The sequence below is a fragment of the Orbicella franksi genome, chromosome 15, assembly GCF_964199315.1.
Source record: "Orbicella franksi chromosome 15, jaOrbFran1.1, whole genome shotgun sequence".
Classification (NCBI taxonomy): domain Eukaryota; kingdom Metazoa; phylum Cnidaria; class Anthozoa; order Scleractinia; family Merulinidae; genus Orbicella; species Orbicella franksi.
Genome location: NC_138159.1, coordinates 17,042,779 through 17,056,918, shown reverse-complemented (window position 1 = coordinate 17,056,918; position 14,140 = coordinate 17,042,779). Strand labels below are relative to the sequence as shown.

At 38.6% G+C, this 14,140-nt stretch overlaps 1 protein-coding gene across 1 annotated transcript; it reads right to left on the bottom strand.

Annotated features, from left to right (window-relative positions):
* Window positions 1-4,875: 4,875 nt before the first annotated feature.
* On the bottom strand, window positions 4,876-10,034 carry LOC145469886 (homeobox protein Nkx-2.2a-like). The gene is made up of 2 exons (XM_081453695.1): window positions 8,949-10,034; window positions 4,876-5,588 (listed from the first exon to the last, which is right to left on the bottom strand). Exons 1-2 carry the CDS (start codon window positions 9,166-9,168, stop codon window positions 5,053-5,055), a joined length of 756 nt encoding a protein of 251 aa, XP_081309821.1. The 5' UTR covers window positions 9,169-10,034; the 3' UTR covers window positions 4,876-5,052.
* Between the last annotated feature and the right edge of the window lie 4,106 nt (window positions 10,035-14,140).

Genomic DNA, 14,140 nt, shown 5'->3' with positions numbered 1-14,140 from the left:
CGAAGAAGGAGCGCTGTTGCACATGTTTTGCACGAGTAGGTCCTCAAGTGGGTCACTGTCGATAGGTCAGATATCATGCGATTTTAGGACACGGAGAGGCAAAGATCCGAGTTAAGATATAAAACAGAACGAGTCAATAGAAGAACGTAAGTTATGAAGTCACGAATCAGCGAAAAGTTTAATAAAAACTGAAGAAGAAAAAGTAATAAAGATAGAGCAAATGCCGGTAAGGTTATGAATCTGTTCATAACACAGGGCTTAATGTGGTACCCTGGACAACGTATCATACAGGCTATTGGCAATGTTACACGCTTTGTTGCAGATCAACTGTGTTTGTGCAGATAACGTAGAGGCTATCACTGGTTACCCAGGTTACTTACTGCATCCTACACTAAATACCTTCCTACACTGTGCAGGTAAATCTTCGGAGGTCACGTAGTTTTGGTCTGTACTATATAACACTTAACTTTCGATTGCTTCTGATATATCGGCCTCTTTTAATTTCTTTTATCTAAATATTACCTTTTAACTCTGTTTTGAAATCTCCTTTCAACAAACAGTAAGAAACTTTCCCTAGAGAACTGTATGCTTCTCGCTTTAGATTAATTAAAATGACATTTGCGGTCTTCTAAGTTATAAAAAAGTGCCTGCATGCTCGAAGTAGTGTGAATTTATAGTCAGCCCGTTTCTGGCGAAGCTGTGTACGTGAAGTTAAGGACAAGGGCGGTTTTGTTTCTTGGGATAAGAGACTGTGGACATCTCCAAAGCAAAAGAAAGACAAAGCTGTTGAAATCACCATAAAAGGGAAGGCTAAGTACACGGATGTGGATTATCCTGTAAGCAGGGTTTGTCAAGAAGCTTGGCAAGATCAAAAAGACGGGCGAGTTCGCAAGCTGACAAAAGCCTGGCCAGAAAAGATTCTCGATCGCACACCTACACCATGACAAAATAGTCAGCCGTATGGACCTGTCAATTACGTAACCGTTGTCTGTCGGTCCGAGATATTACAAGCGATGAATCATTGCCAAGTCAATCAAGCGGCGTCTCTTCAACACTTGCAACACTACCTAAGTTCATTTAGTTCAGTTTGGCAGTTCCGCTTTCTGAATGTGCTAAATGACCCCCTCTGACGTGAAGGGTGTAGTGATGTTACAAGGAAGGAAATATTTAATTAACGTCTCCTTGTTTTCCTTTGTCTAATTTTAACAACTCTTATATCCGACACTCTCAAGAAGACCACGAACAATCCACCATGATTAGGGAAAGCTTTGGGGGAGGGGAGAATAGAAGGGGATAACGTGGAAATTCCCAGGGAATACTGTCAGTTGGTTGGGGCACGAAAGACGCAGAGAGATAACAGACTACTAAACGCACATATTTTAAAGCAAAGAAATGTCGATCATGTAGCGACTTAACGGTCAATTCTTGAAGGAATGCATTATGAAAATTTTAGTAGTTGTTGAATTCTAGCTGTGTTCTACATATCTGGGGATATTATCGTCCAGTGTCTTAGAGCCAGTTAACATTTCAAAGCGGTATCTAAATCGCGACATATAAACAAGATTGTTTCCGCGGTACTCAGGCATAAAAAATACGTGAAAATCTGTGGGCACAAAAAAACGTGCCACGATGCCCCCGGCACATTCCAGTCAACACTTTGTACCGTTTCCTTTGCCTACTTCACAGTTTAAACATCGCCAGTGCAGTAACGATTAGGAAAGATTTCTTGAAAGTAAATAGAAAGTTATCTCGTTATCTTATTTACTGAATTATCTGTCTCTCTGCATTTGGAGATCTTCGTTTTATCGTCCGTGCTTTCGTGCCCGCAATGAAGTGAGGCTTAGGCAGATTTTCTATCGTAAGAGGATTTCACGGGATATTATCAGTCATAGACCAGGATCCATTTCCAACTGTCTGACTTATACGGATGTTTCTTGTTCCACGAAAAGACAAAAGTGTCGCCATTCTGGCTATGTAAACAAATCGGTAATTCCATTCTTGAGAGTGAGCAAGTTCAAAGATGATATATAGAAGAAAAAAAAGCAATTTAATTTGTGCAGAAAAGGATAAGAAACAGGAGTACAAAAAAGTAACGGAAAATAATGTCTAAATGAGTGGCCATTTAATAAGGTTTTACCCACAGTATTAACAGTACAACCACCTTGGAACAAGAAAGCAATCAGAAGCTCGTGGAAGCATACTGCTCTAAAGCTTTCATCTGAATGGACACATGCTAAGATTTCAGTATGCAGGCGTAAAAATTAGAACCACATTCTACAGCATACGAACAGTACCACATGAAAGAACTGCTTAATAACTTTCATTTGAATGGTCACACACTAGGGTTTCACCCACAGACTTAAAAGTTAGAAACACCTTGTACAGCATAATAAACAGTACCACATAAAAGAACTGCTCAATAGCTTTCATTTGATTGGTTACACACTAGGGTTTCATCCACAGGCTTAAAAGTTAGAAACACTTTGTACAGTATGATAAACAGCACCAGATGATTAACCCTCGTTAGTTGAGACTTGGCAGGCGTTTTTGCCTTCATGGCACTTAAAGGCATCTCTTTCCTCTTCTGCGTGGCAAGGTTGGCAGAACTTTATAGTACGACCTACATTCAAGAGAACGTTTCTCCTCGGCATTTTATCAAACTGGAGATACGATATTAAATATAAAAACCAAACCTCAGATTGTCATTTTGTCACCTACTTTAATATGATTTGCCTTTTAACCCTCCTACATTACCGGAGACCTTTTCGTTTCGGACGGACACCGGAAAAAACTAATGTATTCCACGCTGGCGGACATAACCTACCCTTTCGATGTCCGATACCCGAGTTGCGACAGATCCTATTCCTAAAGACTGGAGAGAACGTTTTGGTGCCAAATGGGCTACTAGTGTAGTATAGAAAATGCTCTTATGAAAAACAAATCAGGAAGACTAAATAACACAAGGGTGACTGTCCTCATATTTTGCAAAATTACTGATGATGATTTTCTTCCAGCAAAACTTTAATTAAACGAAACAGAAGATATTACATGGCCGCGCGGGAAAACGACATTTCTCTAAATGATCAAGTATTGAAAAATACTTTACGAGTGAAGGCAGCAAACTAGTGAAATATTTTTCAACAGGAGAAGAGAAGAGAATGAAATTTCCTATCTCCAAGCGACCATGCAATGTTGTATTTATTATATAAACAGCAATGAAATATCAAGCCGTTTCACTTTCGCTTGGAAAGTCGCGAGTTATTATTCAGCCATAGCAACAGTGATCTTTTCACTTGTGAAGATATCTTGTTTTTGCGCGAAAGTTCACCTGGTACCTCACTGGTGTTTATATATATAGTGACTAATTATACAGAGGCTAAGTATGTATTGGAAAACATACAGGAAAAAATATAATAATGAAAAAAAAAGAAGCGGTCATGGTGTTATCAGACTTTTAATTTTTGCTTCTATTATCTTATCAATACATCATGATATTGCTAAGCAGAAGATAGAGAGTATTGTCTTGATAGAACAACAAATTCTCTGAACTAACAAGAAGAGATATGTTTGGAATTTGTAAGGAGAGATAATATTTTAAACACGATTTAACGGGCGATATCTGAAGCGTTTTTCCGGCGTCTGCGGGTGTTCAGCGTCTTAGCTGGATGGTCTTTATCATCCAAATTTTTGAAGAGCGTTTAAATTTTTCAGCCATAAGTGTAGAAAAAACCCTCAGATAATAGAAAGAGTGAGATTTTAATCAGATTTTACGATCCGATTATACCAGAGTTAGTATGCACGGGTCACGTATACGAAACACAGATTTCTTGGGTGGATCTAGTAATATTATAGGTGTATCTATAGCTTAAGGGTTTAATAATAGTGACTTGTAGGGTAGTTCTTCGAGCAATGAATTTCGCAACTTTCGCGAAAATTACATACACATGAAGTTAAAATGACCCTACTCAGCCTCCACCGTTTTCGATGCCATCGAAATTACTGATATTGCATGGTGAAGCGAAATCTTATCGCTTTACTGTAAGTTGTGTTCCTGAAAGTATGTTTAATTATATTTAGTAGTTTCACAGTGATTTCCTTCTTTTCGACATGTTCCGAATAAGATATAATACCCCAACTTTCGCATGTAAACAAAAACAAAGGTTGACTGGCTATGAAAAATTGACTGCTCAGTGAATAAACAAACCAGACAAATTAGATTGATAAACCTCTATGCAGCTTCTGATTTCTTGCCATATTGTATTTACAAAGCTATTTTGCTATCATACAGTTTTCCTGTTAAACTCGTTCAAAAACTGGAAATGAAGTAAACTTTGCCGCGCAGTAAAAATATATGGCTTGGAACAAATCATGCAGTGTTTGAAAATTAAATTGAAATAAAGTATAGCAGACAACTGTAAGAATTTACAACGCAATATAGATTATTAAAAAAAAATTGCTCAGCTATTAATATTTGATAAGTTCACAACAAGTAATCTCATGCGACGTCCTCACTGATTTGGCTCTCGCATGACAGATGTTAGAGACCAGGGCAAAAACGATTTAGTTCCCCGTTGGACCAAAATGACTGCATGCCAGTTTTTAAAAGGCTATTTCATTTGAAGTATCATTGACATATCACGAACTTGATATTGGAAAGCTGAATCAGTCACCAGCTCTGAGCAGGGTCGGCCAGGGTTTTTGGGCATACGGCATACAGGGGGATTTTAAATCGAGTATACAGTATTTTGACACCAAAGTATACCTTGTTTTTTTTCTTCAAATTTTGGTATTTCGCATGAATTTGCGGGAAGTTTTGGGTACAATTGACTTTCTGTTCAGGTATATTGTTATACCATTACCCCCCCCCCCCCCCCGATCCCATGGCCGACCCTGACTAAAATTGCATCGTATAAATCTCGATCGAGTCATTGCAAATTTGGGGTAGAAAGAATTCGTTGAATGAATGAAATGAATGAATCATAAACCAATCTTGTCCTTAGTGGTTACAATATTTCTTAAAAAGTTATCTTTACAGAGTGATGGGAGGTGACACTAATAAAATACTGAAGGATGATAGAGATGCTGTCTCTGGGCCTCATACTGACACGAAGGATAGCTGGTAAAATGTTGATTTTGCCGCGCTGCTATCGAGAAACTGTTCATTGGAGACAGTGAAGGAGACGGGCACACCGGTGCCCAAGGCATAAAGGCTGAGGGGAATGAATTGATCGAGTCCCTTGGCTCGTAATAAGGGCACGGCTGTAAGCACGGGACCTCTGCAGGATGGTAGTGTCCTCCACAAGGTGCCTTGATATCCTCCTCAAATTGCCCGTCTTGTTTAATCTGTTGGCGACTCTTGTAACGATGGTTCTGGAACCAAATCTTTACCTGCGAAGGCGTTAAGTTTATCATTCTCGCCAGCTGGTCCCTCTCAACGGCCGAAAGGTACTTTTGGACGCGAAATCTACTCTCTAATTGAAAAACCTGAGCCTTTGAAAATAATACACGTCTCTTTTTCTTAGGGTTGGACGATTTCGGCTTTGTGGCATCCATGCTGTCTGCATCGCCAGTTTCTTTCAGGCTGTAGTCTAATAAAAATAGACACGAACATTACCCCAAGGCCATTGTATCACGATTATACCGCAACTACCTGTATATCACTAAGCGTTTCAAAATAAGGTTACGATAGTGTTCTACGCCATAAAATGCCTCTAGCGACGTGTTACATTTCCCAGAAGTCAGACGCATACCTCTAAACTTTAAAAAATAGGCGTATTTACCATTTAAACACTAATCGTCTTTCAAAACCTGGTGCACGCGCGCTTTCACTAAAAAAAGTAAGAAGCACGCAGGAAAAGTACGAACGCGAGCAGCATTCTTTAGCGAACCAAGTCTATTGTTAAAAGTGTGACCCCTCTGGTTTGGTGATCCTATGAATTAAAACTAAGCCAACAACACTCACGTCGACGAAGACCTCACATCTATGACATTTATCTCCATCCTCAACAATCGCACGTATGCATCAATAGACAAAAGCGCGTAAAAATAAGTGATATTCACAGCCTCATATCACAGCTGAACAAATACAGTTTATATTAACAATTATTCACCGAAGTTGAGGTAAATATTCCTCAATGTTTACAGACACTGAGCTAAATCTTAATTACTGAAATAAATTCCCGCAAATTAGTGAAAAGCACTAGGAGAAGAAGGTGTAATTTCCTGAGAATGGATTCTCTGGAATCTCGCCTTATTAATACTCAACTCGTTTCCAAAACAAGAATTGAAAACATGTCTAAATTCTTTGTATATTTATACAAACCGGGTTAGTGGTAAACCTTTTTTCAAAGATGGAACATTTTCTATGTTATTTCAGCTGTTAACGAAGGTTGATCACGGTAACTTTTAGTACATATACTTCATTAACAGCCCGGGAATCTTTCACGTTTCGAAAGTTTGTTTGTGTAGAATACATCAATACATTTGCAACTAGGTGCGATTTCTGGTTGAAAACTCTTTCCTGAAAAATCTTGTTCTTTGTTCATATCATATGAGCTAAAAAAGACAACTCGGGAACACTATATATAGAGTAGGATTAAACGGAGTACATGAGGTATAAACTAGGACAGACATTTCAACGCTCTAAACTGCAAAAATAATGTGCCAGTACTGAATATGTAGGCCAAAGCAAGGGGATCTGCACACTTGTACGTTCAGCCCTTCTTAATTATTTTCTGTTTCAGCTGTTTCTGGTGGAATGAAAAATCACTTCCACTTTATTTTGTCTCTTCAATTACCAATTCATTTCGCCTGATTTCACAACTGACAGGTTATATCTAATGAAAATCTTTAAACTGAGCGTTGACATAAAAATGTAGAAGTAGACATTTGGTCGCAAGGGCCATATACATGTCGATTTAGTGATATGTGTAAGACTTAAACTTAATTAATCCTCCAAACCACATTTCTACCATTTTTCGTTTCCACACTTCCAACCCAAAGGCACAAGACTTGATGAGAACCTCATTTGGATAGATAATGAATTCTGATTTAATTTTGCATTTCAATGAGTGGAGTGTCTAGGCATGTGGGAGAAATGATCATGAAGAACATCGTTTTTGTTTTAAAACCGTTGCGTGCCTCGAAACGATAATGCGTCGATCCAAGAGTGTCTCAACAACGCAACTCCGCCCCCTACTAAAAAATTTACACTCTCCATTCTACGCTGAGTGTAATCTCTTGGGGTCAGCGTAGCATGTTTAGACAAAATGGCGCCCGAGTTGTCAGACAGATCAGCATGAACGACTCCGAGCCTGACCGGATTCTGTCAACTTCTGTCTAACTGTCCAAGGATTGGTCAAAATCGCATGAAAAACAGAAATTGTTCAGGTTTTGTAGCATAAATTGAATTCCTTTTGAATAGTTTTACGAGTTCATTTGCATGACCATAAGTGCCCCCCTTTTTAAATACACACTCAAAATTGTCAGGGCTTTGCGAACTCGTCTGTGTTAAGAGGTTCAAGTATGTTCATTGCATGATCGTTTATTCCATAATTCTCAACAATGCATATTAATTATATTCCAGCTTTTGCTTTTAAAACTCAGTGTTCAAGAACTTAAGCGGGTTCATTGTATTGGCAACTGAAAACTGTACCAATTCGTTCTGGCCCGAACACAATGCGTGTGAATTGAAGTGATTGAGATAAGATTATTAGAAAGTTGTTGCGTTTTTCCTGTCTCCGTAGTGGAGATAATTTCACCTTATAATCCTAACCACACAGCGCTCTCGATTGCGGATTGAAAGCGATAAATACAACCCTTCACGTTTTTTTAAATACTTTCCTTTCTTGATTCTAAGCTCCAATTCACATTCATGCAACAAAAATACGTGCCGAACTAAAACAGATCACTATTTTAGAGGCTGAACGCTGAATCGATTAAATACGCAGAGTTATTTTCAAGTAAATACGGTAATTATATCCTTCCGGAGACTGAGGGTGAACTTATCAAAGAACATCGCCAGTTGACACGTTCAGATGAAGAAATGCATTAGCTCAAGAGACATGAAAACTAAATGACCTAAAAACTCTTTTAGTCATGTTAAAATAATTCTGAAAACCGCAATGGAGAGCACAGGACTGTTAATGAAACTTTTGTAAGATTTTCAAATTCTGGTGTTGGTACAAATAATTATATTTGTTTCGTCTTAAATTCCGTGACAAATTTGACGATTATTACTTAAATTAAACTCCTAAGTTGAAGGATGGATTTTGATTCCTGTGTAAATCCGGGTCTTTTGCGATAACACAAAGCTGCCTTTTGAGTCCTTAGACATGATAATTTATCAGGAAGAAGAGGATGTAGAAATCTTCAGATGATCTGGTTAAAACGTTATCCAATTTGGTCCATCCATCTCGATGCCACTATAATTGGATTCAAACACATTTGAACGGAATAATATTTGCATTTTCCACTTCTAAAATAATGATTATGCTTGATCGAGTTAACTTTTTTATGACGAGTAATTATTACACAAGTTGATATCCCGAAGGCTCCATAATAAACAGTCACAAGCCCAAACGCCAGTCAACGACATACGTTCACCAGGCGAGAAAAAACACATCACAGTATAATTGAATTTTAATCTTGAACTAGGAATACAAAAACACAATGACAATTTCCACTGATTAGCGTTCTTGTTTTAACTCTTCAACGAGAAAATGAAGCTCAGAATTTAAGATGAAAACGTGCGTTCCTGTTTCCTGTTCTACAAATGAGTGACCAGAGCAGACCATTGAGTCAGACCAGAACCCTTCCTTAGATGCTGTTCTTTGAATAACGTTCATAGCACTTCTGAAGTAGTGAGTTACGGCTTTTGCTTGCTAGGACAGCAGTCACAAATTAAAACCTCTTAAAATAAAGTAGAGCAAGGGATTTATAAGACTTACCTGATTCTTTATTCATCCTAGTCTTGCTGTTGTGACTCGCTAGCATAGTACTGGTTTCACCGTTTGTCGTCGATTTTGTACCCGAAGGAATCGTTTCAATTTTGCAGGAGGTTTCTCTACAAACCACCGAGTTTCTTCGCAGGTTTTCGTTTTCGTTTCCAGAGCTAAGAATACCATCGATTGAGAAAGTAATCGATTGTTTTGAATTGAGTTGGGCCATGTTCCAGCTGTGCTGTGTGACGCATAAGTTTGCTGGCTGGCTTATGATGCGACCCTTTACTGTGTCGTCTAGCGCGTGTGGCAAAACACCGGATATTAGGGCGGGACCTTATCGAGTGGGGCCCGCGTTAACACTACACAGACAGTCCTGTGATTGGTCAGTTGGCGAGGTGCTGATCCGTAAGAGTTTAAAAATAATTTAGATAAGTGCAATACTTTACAAGACAAACAAAAACAAAATTGATTTCCCGAGGCGGAAATGCCAGAGTAACACATGAGTGTTGAATGTTGTAAGAGACAGGGGATTAAGAAGCAGACTGACGTAAAACAGCACAACAAGGCCAGGGGTCACTTAGCCGTCTCATGAACCCGGATTTCCCAGAAAACCGTCACGGAAAAAGCGTGAAGGAGTGCAAGCAAACGCAATGGAAAGACGAAAATGCTGCAGGTTTATGGGTATTAAAATTCCTCGTTCTGATGGCATTCACTCTCGCATGATAGTGTCTTGATTAATTCACTTCCTTTTACCGGATTTAGGCTGTCAAAAACGACAAACAAACGATAGTTGTTTAATGGATTTAGGCACGTATTTAAGGACAGTTATTTGAACTCAATAGATGCATGATGGCGATCATGGTGTAACAATGATAATGACATGGGATTAAACAGCGGGAAAAACGGAAAGCAGGATATTTCATTGTGCACTGCAAAATGTCATATTCACCAGAGATTGCAAGCTTTAACTCAATAGTGCTCAGACTCATTTGCCATTGCACTATTACATTGTTCAGGGTAACATTGCTCTGGAAGCTTTCTGGATGTTTCTGGGCTTTATGGCAAGCTCGCTCGACCTGTTTTAAAAACCAGGTAGGCTAACAATTCGGTAAGTATACAAACATGGCATCGATCCCTGGAATGAAGCTCCACGGTGGAATTTGGCCAATTTTACAAACTCAATGTAAGCCGGATTGTGGTCAGTTGTGTTGCAATTTCTTTCAGGAAAATAACGGCAGACAAACTCTCGACAGGTATTAAATTTACGAGCTTTCGACAATTCTCAATAATTGACTTTTCCTCGTGGAAAGATGCGATGACAACACAGGTGGGCCCATGAGAGCCCTGTCACTGACAGACGTGACTCGACGAACCAAACACGGTGTGGTGTTACACTGTCGACCAATCGGCATACAGCGGAGTGTCACGTGTCCTTGTCAATCAAAATCAATGATGCTTGTCATACAAATTCTATCGAGTATCATTATTTCCATGTTGCACTATTTGTTGTCAAAATTTGGAAAATGATGGTTTAGATGTTTTCAGATGTACTGTTTTAGGTTTGCTGTAGGTAAACTTTGAGATCTCCCATGGAAAAAAGTTCAAAATTCATTTTCTCCTTATCTTTCTCCGACATTTTCTATAAATTTTTCAACAAGAATTTGGACATAATCTTAGACTTTACTCTTTCTTTCTCATTTCGTGGCTTCAGTAGCTGACTTTATGACGTGGAATTGTACAAAATGAAATCACCTTTCACAGACATTGCTTTAAATTGAATGTACAGTAGAGTACCGATTTCTCAAACCCTCGATATATTGAACCACTTGATAACTCGAACCAATAGTCGCTTCTCTTCTCTTGGTCGAACACTGTAATTGTATCCCCAATTTCTCGAACTACCCGATTTTCGTTTCCCTTGGAAGTTCGAAAAATCGGGAATCCACTATGCACTTCTCTCTAACTGTTGTAATTTTATGCTTTTCCGGGCATTGTTTGGAGGGTTATACGTCTCAACGTTTTTTAGATGAAGCAAACCAGGAGTTTTATTCAATGAATACACAATATGGCGATCCTCCAGAATGCAGCTTAATATTGTGAAAAGATCGTTCGTATTCGATTTTGAAAGCTCTAGGACACTTGAATCTCGACAAGGACACAACAAGGTTTGTAACTATTGTGTGTACCAATTTGTGCTGAAGCCAAGAGGTCAACACCGTTCGATACAATATATTCAAATGCAATCGTATCACATGAATTTGGACCGAGTTTCATTCTTCTTTGTATAAATTCACACTCTGATTCCCTAGTTCTAAAGTTTAAAGCGTTTCTTTGGCGAGAAAGACTCAAATATTAACTCATCATCGTTAGGCACCGAAAAGAACATTGCGGGTTGGTTTTTCTGCAGTGAGAAGACACTTCAGAGGGTCGCCATTTTCTCAGCCTAAACCGTGCGACATCGATTTTATTACAGTGTGTAAGGATTCAACTGTTCGAGAAAGCGAGATTTCTTTGTCGGAATTCCTTTTTTATTTGTATACACTTTTTGTTACTATTCAGTTTAGAATTTGGCATGGCGAGTATTTTGCTGATCACTGTCAGTAAAGCGAGGTGTCAAAATCATGTATGGACTTGCAAGCCGTGAGAAACGACATTCTTCATGGGAAAAATCACTGCTGCCTCTTTGGTAACGCCCCCGAATCTACACCGTCTGGTATAACGGATTCCTCCACTAAAGTCCGTTAAATTGTACTTATTTCCCCTATACACATAAGATATTTCTGTTATATTTGATGTTATTTCCTCTCCAGTGAGATTTACTGGTATGTTGTGATAACTCTCTAGCCCTGAAAGCAGTATTGTTTGAAAATTTGCCAAAAGACAAAACTGTTCCCGTCAAGGGAGACAGTAAACGTACGATCAAAAAAGTTGTATTCTTTTAGTTTTCGTTCATTTGCCTTTCCGGAATTGCGAAACTTCGTTGCTATACAGTGTACAGTTAACCTGAGAAACATTTTCAAAGCATCCTTGTTCGGATTTGTAACTATTCGTATCATTCCGTAATGCGTAAAGGAATTTTGCTCTTTCACAATCTTCTGTTGCGTAAACGTAACACACGAATTCTCTTTAATGCACTTATTTAAGCTAGTTTTAATCTGTAAGCTGTTAAAATTACTCCTCCGCTTGTCAAGAACAACAAGATGCTGTTCGCAGGCATTGAACCAACTTTTCCTCCGAGATGATGCGTTAGATCTATAAAAACTGATCTGATTTTTACCTAAATAACAGATGAACTAATGAAGCATTTAACCTTTCGTTCCCAGACGTGTACCTGAAGTCAGCTGTTTTGAGTTTTACCAGGACTAATCCTAAATTTTTACTCTGAGAGTATTCAATCCTGGTGTGTGACCATTCAAATGAAAGCTATTCAGCAGTACTTTAATGTCGTAATGTTTATTATGTTGCACAAGGTGGTTCGAACTTTTAAGTCTGGGGATGAAATCTTAGCGAGTGACCATTCAAATGAAAGCTATTGAGTAGTACTTTCATGTGGTGGTACATAACTGTTTATTATCCTGCACATGATGGTTCCAACTTTTAAGTCTGTGGATGAAACCCTAGTGTGTGACCATTCAAATGAAAGCTATTGATCAGTACTTTCATGTGGTGCTGCTTATTATGCTGTACAAGGTGGGGATCAGTGAAACAACATCAGCCTATGACCCTTGTGATGAAGGTTATTGAGCATTATGTTCAGTATACCATCACGAACTTGCTGCTGTTTGTTATATAGTACAAGGTTTGATTAAAAAAATTCTCAAATCAAAACTTGAGAATTTTCTTTCATTTTATAGCAAGGCAGTTTTTTGGTGATAAAAGGGCTAAATCGAAAACATTTCTTTGGTACTCTAGAAATAGTGTTGAACAAAAATTGGAGGCTTAATAAATGGCGACTAGGAGTGGAAAGTTAGAGGAATTCCGAAAAACGTAAACAACTAGGAGTTTCAATTCAGCTTTGAATCGAAAGTGTGTCCAATCAGTCTATCGCTTACATAGTCATCTTTGATCAATCTTATATTAGAATCTCTCCACTCGCTCCAAAAGCACTATCTGATTGTTTTGCATGTTGAATGAGTCAGTGCTTGATGGTACATACTTTACAGTGATGGAGTCCGCCATTACTTGTTATAAACGCAGTGGAATGAGGATGCTTTGACGTTCATAACTGAGTCAATTTGTAAGGTCTTTAATTTATTCTTTCACTCTCAAGAGCTTGACCATAGAGCTCAAGTTTTGTTCCCAAAATGTTCGCAAACAAACAGCAACACTGACATGAAAGTGCTGCCCAAATTCTATCATTTCAATGGTCTTACACTAGAAGTTAATGGAACCACAGTCATTGGTGTTGAAGCCACAATAGTTTACTTGAGTTTTGCCTATGGGCGTAAATGGGTTAAAATATAGTCAGGACAATACAACAAATGTTTTACTCTTCTAGGGTTAAACGCTATACCTCTATGTAGAGCCACAGTCATTGGTGTTGAAGCCACAATAGTTTACATGAGTTCTGCCTATGGGGGTAAACGGTTTAAATATATTCAGGACAATACAACAAATGTTTTACTCTTCTAGGATGAAACGCCATACTTCTTGAACTCCTTTCACAAGGTTAAAACGTAATTACAATATTTAGAGAGAAGAAGCCACATCAGCCTTAGCTGGTTTTCTTGTGGATCCTGTGTAGACGTGGAATTGGAATTTATAAACATAGGTTTTCAGGGGGGAGAAAACCTGGAAAACTGGAGAATCAGGAGAAGAACTGTTGTAAGAAGGCAAGAACACCAAGTAAATTCAATCCACGTATGGCTCAAGGCCCGGGCCACATTGGTGGGAGGCGAGCGCTCTCACCACTGCGCCATCCTGCTCCAAGTGTTCTCTACTCTTAGGAGAGCACACATACATTTCATTTTCACAAAACACTATTCAATGCAAATCGTCAAGAGCACGCCTTGTTCTGATTATAAAATCAAATTTAAATATCTATTGTAGCTTTTTCACCCATTCAGAAGTTTTATAAAACGATTCTTGTTCGATTGGTGCATTTTAATATAATCTACATTTTAGTGCTCGCCTCTGTACAAGTCGCCATTTTGTTTTGGTCAAGAAGACATACCGGAAGTTACATAGTGTTCACTAGT